Source organism: Sesamum indicum, linkage group LG2, assembly GCF_000512975.1.
Source record: "Sesamum indicum cultivar Zhongzhi No. 13 linkage group LG2, S_indicum_v1.0, whole genome shotgun sequence".
Taxonomy (NCBI): domain Eukaryota; kingdom Viridiplantae; phylum Streptophyta; class Magnoliopsida; order Lamiales; family Pedaliaceae; genus Sesamum; species Sesamum indicum.
Genome location: NC_026146.1, coordinates 12763560 through 12781875, shown reverse-complemented (window position 1 = coordinate 12781875; position 18316 = coordinate 12763560). Strand labels below are relative to the sequence as shown.

General features: G+C 31.7%; 2 protein-coding genes across 3 annotated transcripts; one reads left to right on the top strand and one right to left on the bottom strand.

Annotated features, from left to right (window-relative positions):
- Window positions 5012-6022, top strand: LOC105156002. Its single transcript, XM_011072013.2, has 3 exons — window positions 5012-5383; window positions 5490-5534; window positions 5649-6022. The coding sequence occupies exons 1-3, from the start codon at window positions 5110-5112 to the stop codon at window positions 5777-5779; spliced, it is 450 nt and encodes a 149-aa protein (XP_011070315.1). The 5' UTR covers window positions 5012-5109; the 3' UTR covers window positions 5780-6022.
- Window positions 8112-14161, bottom strand: LOC105156000 (binding partner of ACD11 1). 2 transcript variants are annotated; one of them, XM_020691909.1, is made up of 5 exons: window positions 14005-14161; window positions 10912-11015; window positions 10754-10829; window positions 9101-9184; window positions 8112-9025 (listed from the first exon to the last, which is right to left on the bottom strand). In XM_020691909.1, exons 1-5 carry the CDS (start codon window positions 14008-14010, stop codon window positions 8447-8449), a joined length of 849 nt encoding a protein of 282 aa, XP_020547568.1. In that variant the 5' UTR covers window positions 14011-14161; the 3' UTR covers window positions 8112-8446. The 2 variants fall into 2 exon arrangements, with proteins under 2 accessions (XP_020547568.1, XP_011070314.1); XM_011072012.2 differs by having other exon boundaries at window positions 8112-9022.

Genomic DNA, 18316 nt, shown 5'->3' with positions numbered 1-18316 from the left:
TCCCCCCCCCCCCCCCCATATCCATATGTATACAATCTAAAATTGTATGGATTTGAGAGGGCTGAAAGTTCTTTAGGTTCCATAAAACCTGTCTGGTGGCATTTTAATACCACTTTGGGGTGTGGTGGCGTTAATCCTCTAAAAGACCAAAAAAAAACAAAAAAAATGGTATTTTTAGTCTCTGCCTTTAAGAGTTAACAGAAGTAGTCATGTGATAAGGGCAAATGTCCATAGGAAGTGGTCACAAGTTGTCGAGCTGTTGTTATTTTAATCAAATTAGATTGAATCCATAGCATTTATGCTCACAGAGGGCTAAAACTTCTTTCTGTAACCTTTGGAACATAGTGGTTGGTCAAATAAAAAATAATTTTCTATGTCGAGCAACGGAGCAAAGTGTGGTTTTAAATATTAAAGCATAGATGTGTAGTCCATATTGAGAACCGATACTTAATTTTATATCCTAAACTAAGGCCAGAAGATGGTAGACAGATGGACCGTATTCATATGAAAATTGGGAGCCTAAATGTTCACACAGATATTCACCTAGTTTTTGGTGGCATGAACCGTTGCTAGACTGTTACTCATAGTAGCGGACTCTCCTGATTAATAGTTGATTGCGATCAGTCGTGTTGGACACTAGTCTAAATCCAGTTGAAAATTAACCTAAAGAGTCACATACAAATCATCGAAAATGACAATGAATTAATTTGGAATTAATTCTAGAAGATGTAAATAATTAGATTATTTATACATGGAATGATCCATTGGATGGATAACTCAAGATTAAATTAATTTAATTGTGCTTGTCTTAATTGATAAATTACATTTATTAATTAGGGATATTTGGGCTTGTCTTTGATTGGATTAAATGACAATAGGCCTAATCTAGTTTGGATTTTATTGAATTTATTTTAATTTAATTCATTGAATATTTTGGATTTATTTTAATTTATTTAAAAGGAAGCTCGGTCCACTAAATTAGAACCCATCGGCTAAAAGGTTGACTTCCAAGAAAGGAAGGGAGGAGTCCACTTTGAAACTTGAAATGATTGAAAGTGCAACTCTATCATATACGGTCCTCATCTATATAGTATGATTCAATCATACCATGTAGAAGGGAGCTTGCCTTGTGGGCTTGATTGCAATTTATCTAGACACACTTTCATTCTCCCATACAAGCGATATATATATATATATATATGATCATATACACCATAACTCATAAGACAACTCTAACTCTACAAGCCAAAAAATCAGTTGTCCCTATCTCCATCTCTATCTCATTTGTTCCCTTACTCTCTTTGATCTCGGATCAAGTGTAGAGTCGTATAAAATTATAATAAAGAGAATACTCTAACTCATAGTGTAATTCTTTTCTACCATCTTCTTCCAAATAGATTTTGATTTTCTCTAATGAGGAGATCAAAATCGCTCTTCCCTCAGTGTGATGTAAATCATTTCTAGATGACTTCTATTTTGGAGTCTTAGGTAAACAAATCAGATATAGCCTTTGTCGATTGAAACAAAACAAAAGAGGTAATAGCTATTTACCTTACGTGCTTCCTTCTATTCATTTATATTATATATAGCCGTATATGTGTGGACATATGTTTTTATTATAATCCTCACATTATATTGAACTCTCGAGAACCACTAACAGTACACCCCCTGGTGGAATTGAAATTTTAAATACGATTATTGCTTTCTCATTCTCCCCTTTTTCGTGCTTCTGCGGCGCATCCCCTTCCCTTATCACCGAGGCAACTTCAAAGAAAACCTATATTTGTTCAACAAAGAAGCACTTAACAAACAGACATCATCACAAGGGATCAAACAATCAAAAAAACGTCCTTTACACCAGTATATTAAAAAAATTGATAAAAAATATAAATAGTCATATTTTATTGATGTAATAATTTTGAATATATAAAAATGTATCTATACATACATGCATATGTATATATGTGTGTGTTAACCAAAGTTTTAGATCGTCTTCCTGCAAACTACCCTTTCTCTCGTCTCCTCACTCATGTTCTAATTTTATTTCGAGATGCAATTATTATGAATTTAAATTCAACATTTCTTTTTTTAAAATAATATATTAATTAATAAATAATTCTTTCTTTTTACAAAAAGGAAAAGTAATAGGATTTCCTGAAATGGGAGACAGTGAATTAAAAATGAAAAATAAATTAGGGATCGTAATGTATCTGTATTTTTATAAGGATAAAATGCATTTATTTAGTCCACTATTTATTATGTTAATAAAAAGTTGTTAGGGTAGGTGAATAGTTAATTATATAAAGAATAATTTGCAACGAGCTTTTTTTAAACTTGATATATATATATATGTATATATTTGGATGCATGAGGATTGAAATGATTATAAATATTTTCTCGTTATTTGAAATATTATAAATATTAATAATATTTGATGATAATATGTAATCCTTACATAGTGCTCTGGATTCTCACTTTTTCATTTACTGTATTTTTTTTTTTTTGATAAAAATTGAGAACATATAAAGGTTCTGGAGACGGCGAATGAAAAATTTTGAAAAATTATATATAAAAAAAGTGTCCACGTAGTCAATAAAAATTTAAAAACTTTCTAAAAGTAAAATTATAATTTATAGTTTATAATAATATTTTAGCCAATCCATCATAAAAATTGATAAAAACCGAACAAGGACTAACGGATGAATTAGGTCTCGGACGACCATTAGTACTAGGAGGTATTGGTAATTTTCTCGAATAACAGAAATTGTATTTATAGTTATATCAAATCTAAAGAGAGCTCGATATAATTTGCCGTTATGTAAAAGATTGAGTTAATATTACATTGTAATATCTTGGAAATTTTAATTCAATCTGATTATTTGTTCTAATTATATGATAAGTATAATACACTTAATATATAATTTAATAGAGAAATCAACTATATGACAAAAATATCATATTTTGTATATAATTGATTAATTTAAATTTAAGCAAGAATTTTTGGTTCGTCTAACATTTCATGGTCATCCACTCATTCTATTTCATCATGACGAGAATTCAAGATGCATAGTGGATCGAGCTGGACAAACCCAATTTAAAATCGAATTGAACCAATAAAAAAATAAATCGATCTTGAGCCAAAATTTTTCAAATTGATTCATATCGATTTTGAACCGACTCAATCCACTGTGCAGCTTGAGCGAGGATCATCATCCAATGAGTAGAACTCTTTTAATCTTCCTCCACTGAATTGCGCAATCAATCCAAAAGATTCTAACTTAGCTTCGACCTTAAGCTAAAGAGGGCCCAAATACTTGCTTCCTACTTACTCTACCTTTATAAAAACTTATATACTATTGCCAAGTCCAAGCCTCAAATCACGGAACAAAGAAAAGTATAGAGTAAAAATATAAAAATATTTTGGTGATTTTATTTTTTTTAGGGATAATTACACTTCTCTTTCTTGAAATTTGATGTAGTTATACATAAATCTCTTGTGGTTTGAAAAATTACATCTAGCATCCTTGAGGTTTGCTTCCGTCTAATAAAAAGGTCCGTATATTAGTTAAAATTTACTAAATTTGGTTATATTAATAAAAAAAATTGAATGAAAATTGATATTTATCCTCGATTGATTTATTATATGTCAAATATTTTTTTTCGATTAAACTACTCCCATAATGGTGAAAATATATCTCCTCAATATGTATTAACTCATGGAGCCGTATGAGGTTAATTTGATCATAAGCTAATTTATTTGACCTGTAATAAAGTTTTCTTTCTAACTTTTTGTTAATATTAACAAATTTGATAAATTTTAACTAATAGAGGAACCTATTTGTTAGGTAGAAGCAAACTTCAAGAGTTTTTATATGTAATTTCCCAAACTACAGAGAATTTACATGTAATTACACCAAACTTCAGGGAAGGAGAATGTAATTATTCCTATTTTTTATTGTAATATCCTAAGCATGTCTTTGGCATCATAAATTCTTTATAAAAATATTTATTAATTACGATAAATTGCAGCAAGCTTTCCTGAAATATAGTATAATTATAAATACTTCATTGTTTGGGAATTCATCAATACCATTGATTTAAGGATGTCCAATAATTAACCCATTCCGTTAATTTCTTTAAGGTTTTCATCTATTATGGAAAATTTGATCGAAATACATTCGTGGAGTATAAACTATAATGTTACTATTTTTTTAAAAAAAAAATTTATGAACTAAGGCTTCGTTTACTTTGAATATCCGATCAGCTGAGTTATTCCATATTTATCTTTAATTAAATGAATGATAAAAAAATTCTTGAATTAATCATAAGTTGTTTTATTAAATGTATTATTCCATCAAGATAAAATTTACTCATGTATTTACTTTGATTTTTTATACTTGGATTCAGTGGAGAAATTACTATTAAACCCTTTGACATGTATTAAAGACATAAATATTATGGGCAAAATTGAGAAATGACACGCTTACCTGGTTGGTTGTGGCGGTGGTTGTTAGTATTACTCATTCCATCTCTCTACGCTGGACGAGTTATGTAAATGGAACAGTGATTAATACAGAGAATTGATTTATACCGGATTCTATACATTAAAGTAAACATTATATTAACCTATAATTATTCTTTTATATCCAGGCATATACATCAAAGTAAATGGAGCTTATGTGGGAAATTTTTTTTTATAATTTCTTGAAAATTTTCATCCAATTCGTCCAATACTTTTATAATTTCAATTGAAAAAAATACAATAAAAGTAAAGATTGACAATTTTAAGCCCGCATCTAAGAATTAAAGAATTTTATCAAAAATATTAGAGTATAAATAATTTTTTAAATAATAAAAAATATTTATAATTATTTCAAATTTTATTATATATCCATTAATATAGAATATAGAATAATTTAAATTTTGAGATGAGAAAAAAAGGGAATAGGGGTAGAGGTTTGAGTAAATGAGTGAACAAAGAGTGAGTAATAACAAGTGTTGTGAATCAGTGGTCAATTCATAACAGCAACGAGAAAGAGAAACAACAACAACAGCTATCAAAAACCAAACCCCTCTCTCTCTCTCTCTCTCTCTCTCTCTCTCTCGAACATGCAGAGGCAGTCGCTGGGCTCACCATCGTCAAAGCTGGTACAAGATGAGCGGCAAACCCAGAAGCAATTCCCCTCTTCTTCTTCTTCTTCTTCTTCTTCTTCTTCACATCTCTCCACCATTAATGGAGAAGACTACTGCAAAGTAGAAGAGGAAGAGCTGAAGAAGATGATGAGACTGAAGCCGCCCCACACCTACATTCACATCATCCCAATGCTCACTCTCCTCTGCTTCCTCATTCTCTACCTCTCCTCCCACGACCCTTCTCCCAATGGTACCTTTTTCCTTCACTTTTTATACGATTTTTCTCGATGAAAATTTCAACGTTTTAAGCCTATTTGGTTTCTGCGTTTTTTTGGTTTATTTGTGGTGGGGTTCAGATTTAGCTGAGTTCAATACCTTGAAGACTTTCCCCAATCGCGCAGGTGAACAACTCAATTTCCTTGGAATTTCCCCCTTTCATCTCTCAAATGAAGACACTTTTATTATATCAAAAAAACCAGAGAGTTTTAGGGTTTTGTTTTTTCTCCTTTTTCCAGAATCAGAAGACAATATTTCAGAACTGAAGGGCATAATGGAGATAAGAAAAGGCGACGTGCTGGCGCTACGGAGCTTGAAGAACTCGGCGGCCAAACACCGCCGGCTCCACCGCAAAATCCCCCGGTTTTAGCCCCATTTTCTGCTCACTCACTCTCTCTCTCTCTCTTTCATTAATACTTTTAAATTTTTTCCTACTTAATTTCTTCACAACTCCATCTGTATTTAATCTGTGATTATAAGCGCACCTTTTTTCCCCACAGATTTTTTGCGAAAAATTCCGTCGGTGGGATTTGCTCTTTTCTTTTTTAATTGTTATTTTTGTTAAAAAAAATTCTGATGAAATTGATGGAAAATTTCAACTATTAGCAATCTACACGTGTAATATTCGTTTGCATACATTTCTTATACAAAATATATATATATGGTGACGTGGATATGGAGGGGTTTAATTCAGATGGAATTTGATAAAATCTAAGCTAATTATATAATAACTATTATATATTTATCTTGTGATCAGGAAGATTAATTGATTTAGTTCGATCGAGTCTGATTTAAATAAAAAAAAATGCTAATCAATTTGGGTCAATGTTTATGATAAGAATGTGATGGTAAACAAATCATATTTAATTGAAATTGATCGATAAAAATTCATTTGATCTCGACTTTGTAAACTCAACAAGTTAAACTTGAACATAAAAAATCTTTTAAATAAACTTTGGAGCTTAGAGTTCGATTCCATTAGTATAAAAATAATAAATATATTAAAATTATTTGAATTATATTTATGAGTTAAATTAAGCTAATAATAAAAATGAATTCAAATACAAATTTGAATATTGAGCTCTACTCAAATTAATGAATTGATATGTTACTTTCTTGACTAATAGGAGGTACATTAGTTTTGTAATTAGTTTTGTAATGATGTTGATATTTTTAGGGGTATGTGTAATTATTTAAAAATTAGGGATAGATTGTATAAATATGGTATAGATTAAGGGATTAATATGTAATTAATCCTAATTATTATTATTATTGGGTGGTGGGGTATTGTGAATGGGAAACAGCTGGAATAGGACCGTTACAGAGCACGCCTCGTGCCGCGGTTGGAATTCGCCACCTCTTAACTCTTTTGGTTATAGATAGAGTGGAAAAGTGAGTGTGTGCATTTATATTTGAAGATATTAGCTGTCCATCACACACCTCTCTACGTCTCAATTAATGTAACAATGCCTCATTTGTCATTAACTTGTTAATTAATTATGTGGCCCCATAAATATGAAACAATATTTAAAAAACAAATTAAAATTAATATTATGGAAAATAAATATAAATGAATTTGTAATTAAATTAACTATATACCAATGAAAATGATGATAAGGGTTATATTAATTCTTAATTATAAAGATTTTTTAAATTAATTTCAAGGTGTAAATAGTTAATTTAGTTGGTACAGTAGTATATATCTTGTGATCAAATTGATGACCATGTTCTGGCCAATCAAATCATGCTGTGTTGTCGTGCATTCAAGTCAATCAAATTGTGCCACGTTAAATAATTATATGTACGTTCAATTCAAATCAAGATGAATAATTTGAAATATATCTTTTTTACTACAAATATAATATCAAATTAACAAATCGTGTTATGTTTAATATTTGATGCATTTCTTTTTTTTTTTAAAATTAAATTATAAACAAAATATCGAATGTGTTCAAGTATATCATAATTTTTCTTCTTCGACATTTATATAAAAGAGCGAAAAAGTAATGCATTAATATTTGGAATGAGCTGTGTGTTACAAATTTTGAGAATTTTTATCGAAGTATATAAATATCTTATAAGATGTTTAAAAGTTTATATGTTTTTTAAAATTATTGACGATTTTTTTTCAAAAGAGTTTATAAGATCCTAAAATAAGATATTTTAAATCTTATAACATCTTTAAAAATAAATTAACTTACCTAATTTCTCTTAAAATATCTTATAAGCTCTATATAATTAAAATTCCAAAAGAAAAAACAAACCCTCAAAATTTGACTATATTCCAGTTTTGACCTTCATGGTATCTAATAAAATCAGAAGGTGGTTGTATTCTAAACAAGATCAAAGGGTCTTATAGTTCCTAAATGATCTAACCACTATTCACATCACGTTACACAAAAATTAAGAAATTTAAAATATTCAAAACTATTCATACTTCTATAAGATAGAAATATAGATAATCGTACACAGTTAGGTTCGAACACAAAATCTCCCATAAGAAATTGTGAGCATAAACTGTTGCGGGGCCTCTCGAGAGACGATTCTACTAAAATTTGTTCATTTCCACACTTTTCTTTTCCACATTTTATGATAAACACTGTATTTCATATCGATCATTAAAGGACCTTCAAGTCAATACCGGCTTCAAATAATGTTCTCATCACCTCAGCCAAAATGAACCTTCGCAGTAAGAGACAAGATTAAGATGATAAAATGCCACAGAGATATCAATCCAAAAGGAATATAAGCAATCATGACATGTTTCAAGTGAGCCCGAGTGTATTGCCCATCGTAACTACATGGGAGAAGGCTAATTACTCGAGTCAATTCAAGATTCAAGACCAGCAATCTATTATGGATTTGAGTTGTGACTTGATGTATATTTCTAGAGCTACAAACAAGACACTGAACAAAGTCATCTTAAACACATAATAAAATGCATTTTTCCAGACTCACCACATCCAGTGATTTGGTGAATTAGTATAAAGGACTGCAGGACCCGAGCACCATGAAAATGTTTACTGAGGCAAAGAAATCAGAGAATTAAACCAGGTACTGAAGCAGGCTTGGATGAATGCTGTTCTCTAGAATCAGGTGATTTAGGAGACTCAGATAGATGAACTTGAGCAAAGTCATCCACCATTTTTCTTCTCTGCTCATCCTCAACCATTCCAACTTTTTCCTTTGTCTTTTGGCCGACTTCCCCGGCTGCCTTAGTGACTTTGCTAAAAGCACCCGTTACCCATGTCGTACCAGTGAGGATATATCTGTTCTTCATAATGGCGGATCCAGCATTACTAACTGTTTGCTCGGCAGCAGCAAATGCTGATTTTGCTTTCTCAGAAACATGGAGTTTCTCATCTACTTCACGCACTTTATCGTTCACTATGGAAGTACCAATAGATATCTTCTCAGTCAGTCCAATTTTTTTATCAAATGACGCAACTTTAGCACTTGCTGTGGAAGTTAATTGATGCTTCTCATCAAAAGACTTCGCCTTGTTGACAGCATCTTTACCTAAGATAAAACCCTTTGCAAGCATGCTGCTCACAACATCCTCCGCCTTCTGGAAAGCAGATTCAGCACCCCCTCCAGTTTTTCCCTCTGAAGGCTGCTAAGTGTTGGGCAGCATCAGGTAAGAAAATGCATTATAATTAATTGGAAAGCATAATATTTAAGAATATATTACCAAGAGTGGTGCAGAGGCAGCTGGAGGGAGCTTGTAATCTGGGTCCAGAGCAATATCCACGGTCATGTCCACAATGGTTGCACCCTAAAATTGATATGAAAAAGTCTAATAAATTAGAATTGCATGCTAGCTATGTTCAAGATATTTGTAAAACAAAATTGCGTTTTTCAAAGATGTGTTAATAGCAACCTATAGAAACATAGAAAATACCTCATAGGAGATGGAAAGAAGTTCATCCTTAGACATTAAAATCATTAATTTTTCATGAATATAGGAGAAACACTTTCGAAAATAAGATTGCAAAGCAACAAAGGTAAGGTGACATTCAAGATTGAACTAACATTCCAGGTATTAAGTCATTGAGTTAATTTGTGAACCATTAGCAAAGAAATGGAACATAACTTATGGGTCAATGATACAAGGTTATTGGAAATTATTTGTCAGTTAATAGATTTAAATTTTCCATACACAAATAACAAGAGAAGGACCTCAAAATGGTTGTCATGATTCTCTAAAAGGCAAATGTAATACAGTTCACAGAGGCATATATGCAACTCTATTGATTGCCCTCATGGCACTTTTATCTAACTTAAGTTGGTCATAGATGATGATATTGTGCACGGTTTCTAGTACTCTAGGTCACCCAACTTCAAATCAGTTCACAATAAGGAAAGCGGTACTGTGGGCTCACTTGTTTTGAACATTTATGCGAAAGTTTTTTTTTTTTTTTTTTTTGGGGGGGGGTGGCAGGTAAAAAAAAGATTGAAATAACTATCCTTGGTTACTACCTTTTCAATCCGGAGTCCATGATAATGAATTATCTCTAAAATATCTCTGAGCACAACTTGAAGTCATAACTAATGACTTAATACATGCTTGAACAAGTAGCACATAGATCATCATTATCACTTACCAATTCCTATACCTTGAAGATAATCTTAATTCCTACTTACACTACAAAAGTTGAGCTTCAACCAAAAGACATATTGCCCAAGATTAATTTATCCCTTGTCCCAATTATAAAATTAAGTTAAATATTGATAAACAGTGATTTGTCCTAGAAAATAATTTTACTGACTTCTTATTTTCTGGTATGAAGCTTTTGTAACACATCATATGCATTTCGAAGGCGTTGATTCAAGAGCAAGATAACAACAGTTAAATTTATGGTCATTTAAGACTTTGGGTATCGCGTCACAGGAGTTTATCTTTAGCTCACCCAGAATGTACTATTCTTCATATCAAAATAGTAATTTTATTTCCCCATTTCTTACGGTTCTTTTTCCAAGAAGGATTCACGATACAATCATCATAATGTGAACAAACTCTAGTTTCAGGAACAAATAAAACAGTGTTTCCACATTACTGAGATATCCGCCTATCCCTTCCTTCAAATGAAATTAAAGATACCAAGCAGAAGCAAGAAAATCATAATATTAATTTTGAGAATTATGACAATAGAAAGCAAGATAACATAAACAAAATGAATCGAAAAGACAAACCTTCACAAAAATATATTAGACAAAAGTTGTAGGAGTCATATCATTAGAAGAAATACAAATTTGACAAGGATGACGAGAAAAGCAAAATGCAACCATCCGAAAAGAACACAGGTGAAGTAGAATTAAGGAATCATAAGAGAGAGAAAATCACCGAAAGAAGAACTGCTGTCTCTGCTCCCTGTGCATCCTTGAAGGTAACAAATGCAAGTTGACACCTCTCAGTATCACTGCATAAGCATAGGAAATTTATAGTCAGTATGAGCATGCGTATACTCAAAGAGAAGGAAACACCAAACCGATTAAAGTAACCTTCGCATCTCAACATATTCGATATCACCAGAAAAAGAGAAGAACTCTTTGATGTCACGCTCGGATGCCCCCAAAGAGAGATTGCTGACCTTGACTGTTTTGATCTAAAACATCAAAATAGGTAGACATCATTAGGTAAATAGCGATATCTACTTTTTATTAGACTAAGTTTGCTCTGATAGTATACTTTTGTTGGTATTTGCCTAAATTAATCTTATAACTAACTTAAATCTTGACTTTGATAATATTTTAAGATAATAATTTGTATTAGTATGAAAGTTTGATATTCTTAAATTTCATATTATTTGATTTTATGATATTCATTGGACTACATAAAGTCATTTCTAGAATTACTAAATTTCTAATTGGTTTTCTATTTCAATTTTTATATATGCCTTGACATCATTTTGTTTTGAGAAATGCATATACCTAACATACATTTATATTTGTATATTATATATGCTAGACATCACTATATCTTTATATACATATATGTGTAGTGCTACAAAGCATATAAGCTTGATCTCTTTCATGTTTCTTAACTTCTAGAGAGGACAAAAATATAAAGAATATAATTACGTTCATATGACTTGAATTTAGTCAAAAATAAGTTAAACTTGGTTAAGTAATGGACTGTAAGGCGTAAAACTGATAATAAAATTATTTTTAAGATTTTAAATCAGACTTATTAAAAGTAATACTCATATTACTTTAAATAAATATACTTAGATAAGTAAAAAATGATAGCATTAAAAAATTAATCTGTTTATAACTTTTTTCACATAGAGTGCGCATGAACTGCAACCTATAATATGATTCGTTAAGATAATTTATGGAAAAACTTAGTTTAAGGAAAACTTTAAGTTAGACTTATAAACTAATTAGCTCGAATACCAATTTTGTTCTATTCTTTTTTTTTTTTTTTTTTTTTGGTAGTAAAAAAGCAGAATTTCTTTTCTATATATTATTTGAGTCATTCATGCAACATTTTTTTTTTTTTTTTTTTTTTTTTTTTTTTTTTTTGGTAGTACAAAAGCAGAATTTCTTTTCTATATATTATTTGAGTCATTCATGCAACAAAGAAACCATAATAACAACACATTTGCAGTAGAACTGTAGAAGTATTATCAATATAACAACTGCCTTTTGTTACAAACAACGCAAGTTCAAAAGTGAAAGATAAAAGTTTAATTATTCATGAATTAAGATCAATATAAGGAATATAATAATAGAGTCTAGCTAAGTTAAGAATGATTGTAAGAACCAAACATTTTGTCAAAATATGAAAAACATAACAAAAGTTTTACACGCATACAATGCTCTTCAAACTACAAGTATAAATTTAAAATTGTCAATCTCGTAGTACATAGAACTTTTTAATGAAAAAATTACCTACTAGAAGAAATTGACGAGTAGATTCAAGAAAAAATATTATTCTAAAAAGAAAGCGCAAATGCCAGAAAAAATTTGTGCATATCTAGTACGTTTTCTATGTCTGGATATATTTGTACATATAATTATATGCACTAAGAATCGAGAAGAACTAAATAAAATGAAAAATTAAAAAATAAAATAAGCATAGATATACATGAGTAAGTAAATCTCTTGATCATAGAAGTAATTTCAACCAAGTTATTATTAACTACATCAAAAGCACGAAATTATTCCAATAGTGCAAATATATTAATCTCAATAACTTTAAGAATTTGAATACAGTACTAATATATCTTATTGTTGTTTATTCATAGTTTTTGTTACAATAAATAAAACATTTCATGATTCATAAATTATATTTAACACTATATACAAACTTAATATGCTTGTAAGAGCATTTGTGACCAGCACAACACATATACCTTTCACTAGTTTAAGAATGTACACAAACAAGGGACACTAATATACAAGAAGGGATGTGTGTCAACATTACATGTGACAATGGCTTTGTGAATCCAAAATGTTACATATCATAGGCATCAAATAATTTGGATGTAGTACAGTTCAGCAATCATGGAGGGCAATTAAACCTCCAGCTTACCTTTAACATAGGATACCACCACCAACTTATAAAGAATCTCTCCATAATCCACACCTAAGGTTTGACTTGGATAATGGAAAATTTTAAATAGTTCTATTATGGATTCTTATACAAGAATATGGGTGGTGACCATTTATAGATATCTTATTGCTAGCTCCATGTCGTTGAATACTTTACAGAACATCTTTGTGATAGAAAGCAATTTGCATTTATAGTTTATACACAACAAATAATGCTCTTTTGTTGATCACTTAAAAATCATGATATGAACACAACAAGATTTACATCCATGGGACTCACTGAAATCAAAAGCACCTTCAAATCAAAGGATGTTAGGTCTATATAGTACACCAACCAACTTAGCTTACACTATCTTGTAGAGATAATGCTTTCTTTATTAAAAAATCATGTGTTTATCGTGTATAAATTCCAAATATCATCAAGTGTAGGTAAGTGCGGAATGCGGGATTTCTGCTTCACTTGAGGTAATGAACGGAGGTGGTAGACATAAATATACTAGAGTGGTTTTCCTAGCCACCGCTTCCTTAATTCTGACTTTCTTTTGCTCTATATGAACCCCAGATTTAATGCATTAGCCCCCCTTGGTCAAAAGGAAAGCAATATGACAATAGCATATTTCAGTGATTCGAGTAATCCAGACCAAAAAAGACTATCACACATTCACTAAACACACCCAGATCCTGCAAATCTATATCGGTGTTAGTCTGTATGAGTGGATCCAAATTGCACTCGCATATACCTCGCCGTCAATCACTTCAATTTACTTCAGGAGACAAATAAATAAATTTACATTCACAGAACACCTGACTCAGGTATATAAAATTCCACAATTTCCAAATGCATAAGACACTCCACCAAACCCAAGCAAAAACCTCAAACAGATCAACAGATTCTACACCAATCAAATCGAAGTACACTACACAGCAATCAGTAACACAAAATCAAAAAACCCCAATATTTCATACCACGAAGACAAGCAAGCAATCAAAAAACAAAGACATAAAGACCAGCAAAACGAAGTCGATGCATCTACTCACCGACATGGCAGCTGCTGTTTCAAGAAATATATGAGAAAAATCGAATGAGAAATATGGATACTGAGTTCAAACTTGAAAAGGGCTTAGAACTTAAGAAGCCGACGGCAGAGGAATGGCGTTGACGGGGCCGTAGAATATGCAACACCAAATGAGAAAATGATAATTTTATAAATTTTTTTCTTACAGCCCGACACGCGGTTCGAACTTCTAGGGTGGGTCCTGCTTGTTTATTGCTCCCGACTCCCAAGAACACGATTACTAAACTAATCTCTTATCTTTCTCCTTGATTGATGAGAACGCGTTTGTGCCGTTGCACGTTTTATCCTCATAATAACAATGTGGATTCACGTTCTAGTGTTTTGGTTTTCAAGTTATGAACTTTCAATCATTTTAAGTGAGGATGATGTTTTGATTATTTAGTAAATTTGATTCTTATATAAATATTTAAGTCCAAAAGGAGGATTTTCTTTTTTTTTTTTTTGAAATATTTGAATGTTTAAGAAAGTATTTGTAGAATAATAAGTTCTAGTATATGTTTGTGGGTGACTTTACGTACAAAATTACAATACATATTCGAATGTAAAATATTTTTAAAAAAATTCAAAGCATGTATCATAGGTAAAAGTTTCATATTCGAACCCGTAGCTTTCTTAACCAAAATATATGCCACCCGATTAGCCTCTCGGTGACAAAAAATCAACTGTGGCTTTGAAAATCAATCAAGCCCTTTGAGCATGATTTTTAATAAATAATTTCAATTTTGCTCTTTCATTTACATACATACGAAAATTTTCTTTTGTTATTGTCCTTTTTTATGGAATAGCAAACATTGGACAAGCTACATGCATGAAATGTCTAAATCCGGGATTCTCGACCATTTTAAATGGGAGCTCATCTGCAACCAACACGTAAGATAAAACTTCTCTAATTTTCTCTTGATCAAATTTCTAATTAACAAGATGGGCTCTCTCTTGCCTAAACGAGTTGATTGAAAAGACAATCTAGCTTGATTTGTGGAAATTTTATGAGGTTTATTCTTGCAGGATTCGAAGTGGTTCTTCAGAAGCCTGGTTCCATGTAATTTTGGATCGGCTTTGGTTTTTCCACTATAATACATGCATCTAGTCTTTTGAACTTTATCTTTTTCACAATGAAATTTATGAAAATGATCCTACCAAAGTGATCTAGAAGTCACTGCTCTCTTTTATCTTTTCTTAGAATTAAGTAGAATGTCATCATCATTCCCTGACATACCCATACCCTTATCAATATCACAACCATGCTCAAAGTCAAGATTATCAACATGATGACCATTGACCTGGTTTGAACAATGTTTGTGCCTTGAGCATCTGATAAGTCTACAAGATTGAGATTGAGAATTTAACATCTAGAATGAAATAAAACCAAAAAAGAAACAAGTCTCGATCAAAAGTTAAGTAGCTTTAAAGCAATCTAATGAAACATCAATAACATTTCAAAGCCATGCATTTAAAGCAAATTGATAGGTAAAACATAAATAATTATGGTCGGTATATATATATGAAGGACTCCAGTAATGAGATGACAACCATCAGATATAGCAATTTCCAATATTCAAATAATTTCAAAGATAACCTAGCCTAATAAAAACATAATGTAATAGTTTATATCATGTAATGAAATCTGTTGATTTAGTAAAGAAAAAATACCCACAACCACAAGCCTACAACACACATATCATATCCGTGCTTTCGACCTAAATGACTAGAACAAACTAGAAACAACATGAAAAGCTGAGTAATTTAGTTGCAGATATTTGATATTGTTCTTGGACTATTATATTATGCACCGAGATGGCCAAATTCCATTTATCTAAGATTCAAAGTCTCAAATCATTTCACATATAAATTTGTGAAAAATATACGAGAAAAAAAAAAAAAGAACCCTCAAAGGACAACTTGGGATAGGAGGGTCGACTTACTCGTGATCAATTGGTCGACGGCAACGACTTTTGATTCTTCTTGTAAGAGAAAACGGAAGGACTAAAAAGAGAAGTGTTAAATGGGTTTTTCAAAAAATTTGGAGGAGTAAACATTTGAACTAAAGAGAGAAGAGTTCAATGGGTTTCTCAATAAACAACCCCCTCCCCCCTTTTCCCTTTTTAATTGAGTATCCAATCGGGTAATTCGGGTTAGATTTTAAAACATGAGCCCAATTCGATATAAAATAGTTGGTTTTATGATATCCAAATCGGCCATAAAATCCTAACCACCAAACCCTTTTCATCGAATCCAATCAGGTGGGGTCGGGTCGGAGCCCGATTAACTCGATTTGGACACCCACCTCTAAGCATAGGCAATAGATCTACATATAGCTCTCCACATTTACAAAAAGATTATAACATTGCCCAACATAGTGTGTAGCATTTCAAACCCATCAGTCTTAGTCTCATATACTAATTCAAAACTAGAAATACAAAAATCTTACCGATGCATATGGCATAAACTTTATAGAATTTGAAATAAAAACACTCACTAAAAAGAGGCATACTAAAATCTAACAAAATGAGGCGATCAACAGGAAATAACCCAACAAGACCCCGAAGAACTGAGATTCTAAGTTGAAGCAAGTCTACCTGCATTTTTTGCCGACGAGAAACACAACACTGTACCACCTTCACCTTTGTTTCCAAAATTGCTTTCTACTGTGCACAACTTGTTACCAATGTGGAAATAGGGCCAAAACTGATTTTTTGCTGCAATAGGTAGAAGTGAAATTTAATAAGGACAAAGTAGTGATCTCATGTCCAATTTAAGGGCCTTGAAGGTCTTTTAATATGGAGCATCTCACTTGAATTGGACCAGTACTTCATTTGGTTTAATGCAACATGAAGAACATAAGCCAGATGATGTGACAGGAAGATCTAGGATGTAGAAGACCACCATGAGTGATTCGATAAATTTGGATGAATATGGATATTCACTCATGTGATACTTCAGTATAAGATATATATAAGATCCATCTGTATAAATATTATCATTTACATCTAAAATGCTTTGGAAGCAACTTGTATAGTTTGGGAAGGGGTTTTGATTGATAAAAAAGAGGAATCTACTTCAACCGATATGCCCTTAGGCGCGGCCATACATTTGCCCCTTTCATTACTTTTTTCACGACGAGAGAACCGCGTCTACAACAGTCGAAGTGGTGGAAGCCCCCCCCCCCCACCCCCCCTGAGTCAGAAGGAGAGCTTCTGTGCACCTCTCTCCAAGAGCTAGGATTTGATCCGTTAAACTACTAGGGGCTCATGTAGCTCATGCCGAATTATGAACAAGGATTAATTACTTCCCTGTCTAGCTACTCTAGGTTGGTGGGGAAGTTATAGATATATTTCCATACTTTGTATCTCAAGTACTTCATTTCTGTACCGAGCTCTATTATAAGTTGCAAGTTTAGAAAATTGCTAGTGAAACGCAGGATTTGCTTGAATTGGGCCTTTAATCATGTCCAATGCAAAGAGGTAAACGAGCCCTTAAATGAATTTTTACCTACAAATTGGTTTAAATTAAATACACACGAACCTTCACTAGGAAATCTAAGTAAGTGAGGCTGTGGAGGTTTCAATCAATACCAGGGCTCAAGATTTCTAGCGGCCTTTTCTACTTATATTGGTTAGCATAGAATGAATATTGTTAAATGTTAGGCATTGTATAACAGCTTACTCCCAGTAAAACCTCTTAACATTACTTGACTTATTATAGAAATAAATTAATAATTTTTTATTTTCACTTGTTGATAGAGAAGAGGTTACCTTCGAGAGGCCTCATCTCAAGATTTCTTAAGAACATCGACTAAGTTCTCAGTCGTGCACATGACATTGTGCTATCGAGAAGCCAATAAGACCATATATCTCCTTGCACACAAAACTACTATTATACAGGAAATAAAACATTATATATAGCAATTATCCTCAAATTTTTACTTTATTTTGCTTCTAATTGTCGCTCTTATTACTATAAACAATGTCTTCCCTTTTCTATAAATTATTTTGCTTATATAAATGAATAATTTTTCTTTAGTGCTAAACAAAAAAAAAAATGAAAAATAGCACGACTAATTATCTTCCAATTATTTCTTTTTGGACTTTTAATTCCTCTTCCTTTATTTGCCTATCTTGAAAGGTCATTTTGGTTTTTTCTTTGAATTTTAAAAGAAAGGAAGTAGCAGGTGTTTTCATCTACAGCAACCGTCCATGACCCACGTGTCGAATACGAAAGGCTGCCGGCGTCCACACATATGCTGCTTCCCACCTCATACCAAATCATTCTGTCCT

What these genes read in the sequence shown, in the direction of transcription:
- LOC105156002 (XM_011072013.2), top strand. Translation starts at nt 5,110, where the DNA reads ATGCAGAGGCAGTCGCTGGGCTCACCATCGTCAAAGCTGGTACAAGAT. An exon ending in CCACGACCCTTCTCCCAATG is followed by an intron (nt 5,384 to 5,489) that starts GTACCTTTTTCC and finishes GGTGGGGTTCAG; the next exon opens with ATTTAGCTGAGTTCAATACC. An exon ending in GACTTTCCCCAATCGCGCAG is followed by an intron (nt 5,535 to 5,648) that starts GTGAACAACTCA and finishes TCCTTTTTCCAG; the next exon opens with AATCAGAAGACAATATTTCA.
- LOC105156000 (XM_020691909.1), bottom strand. An exon ending in GAATATGTTGAGATGCGAAG is followed by an intron (nt 10,830 to 10,911) that starts GTTACTTTAATC and finishes ATGCTTATGCAG; the next exon opens with TGATACTGAGAGGTGTCAAC. An exon ending in CTGCCTCTGCACCACTCTTG is followed by an intron (nt 9,026 to 9,100) that starts GTAATATATTCT and finishes CCCAACACTTAG; the next exon opens with CAGCCTTCAGAGGGAAAAAC.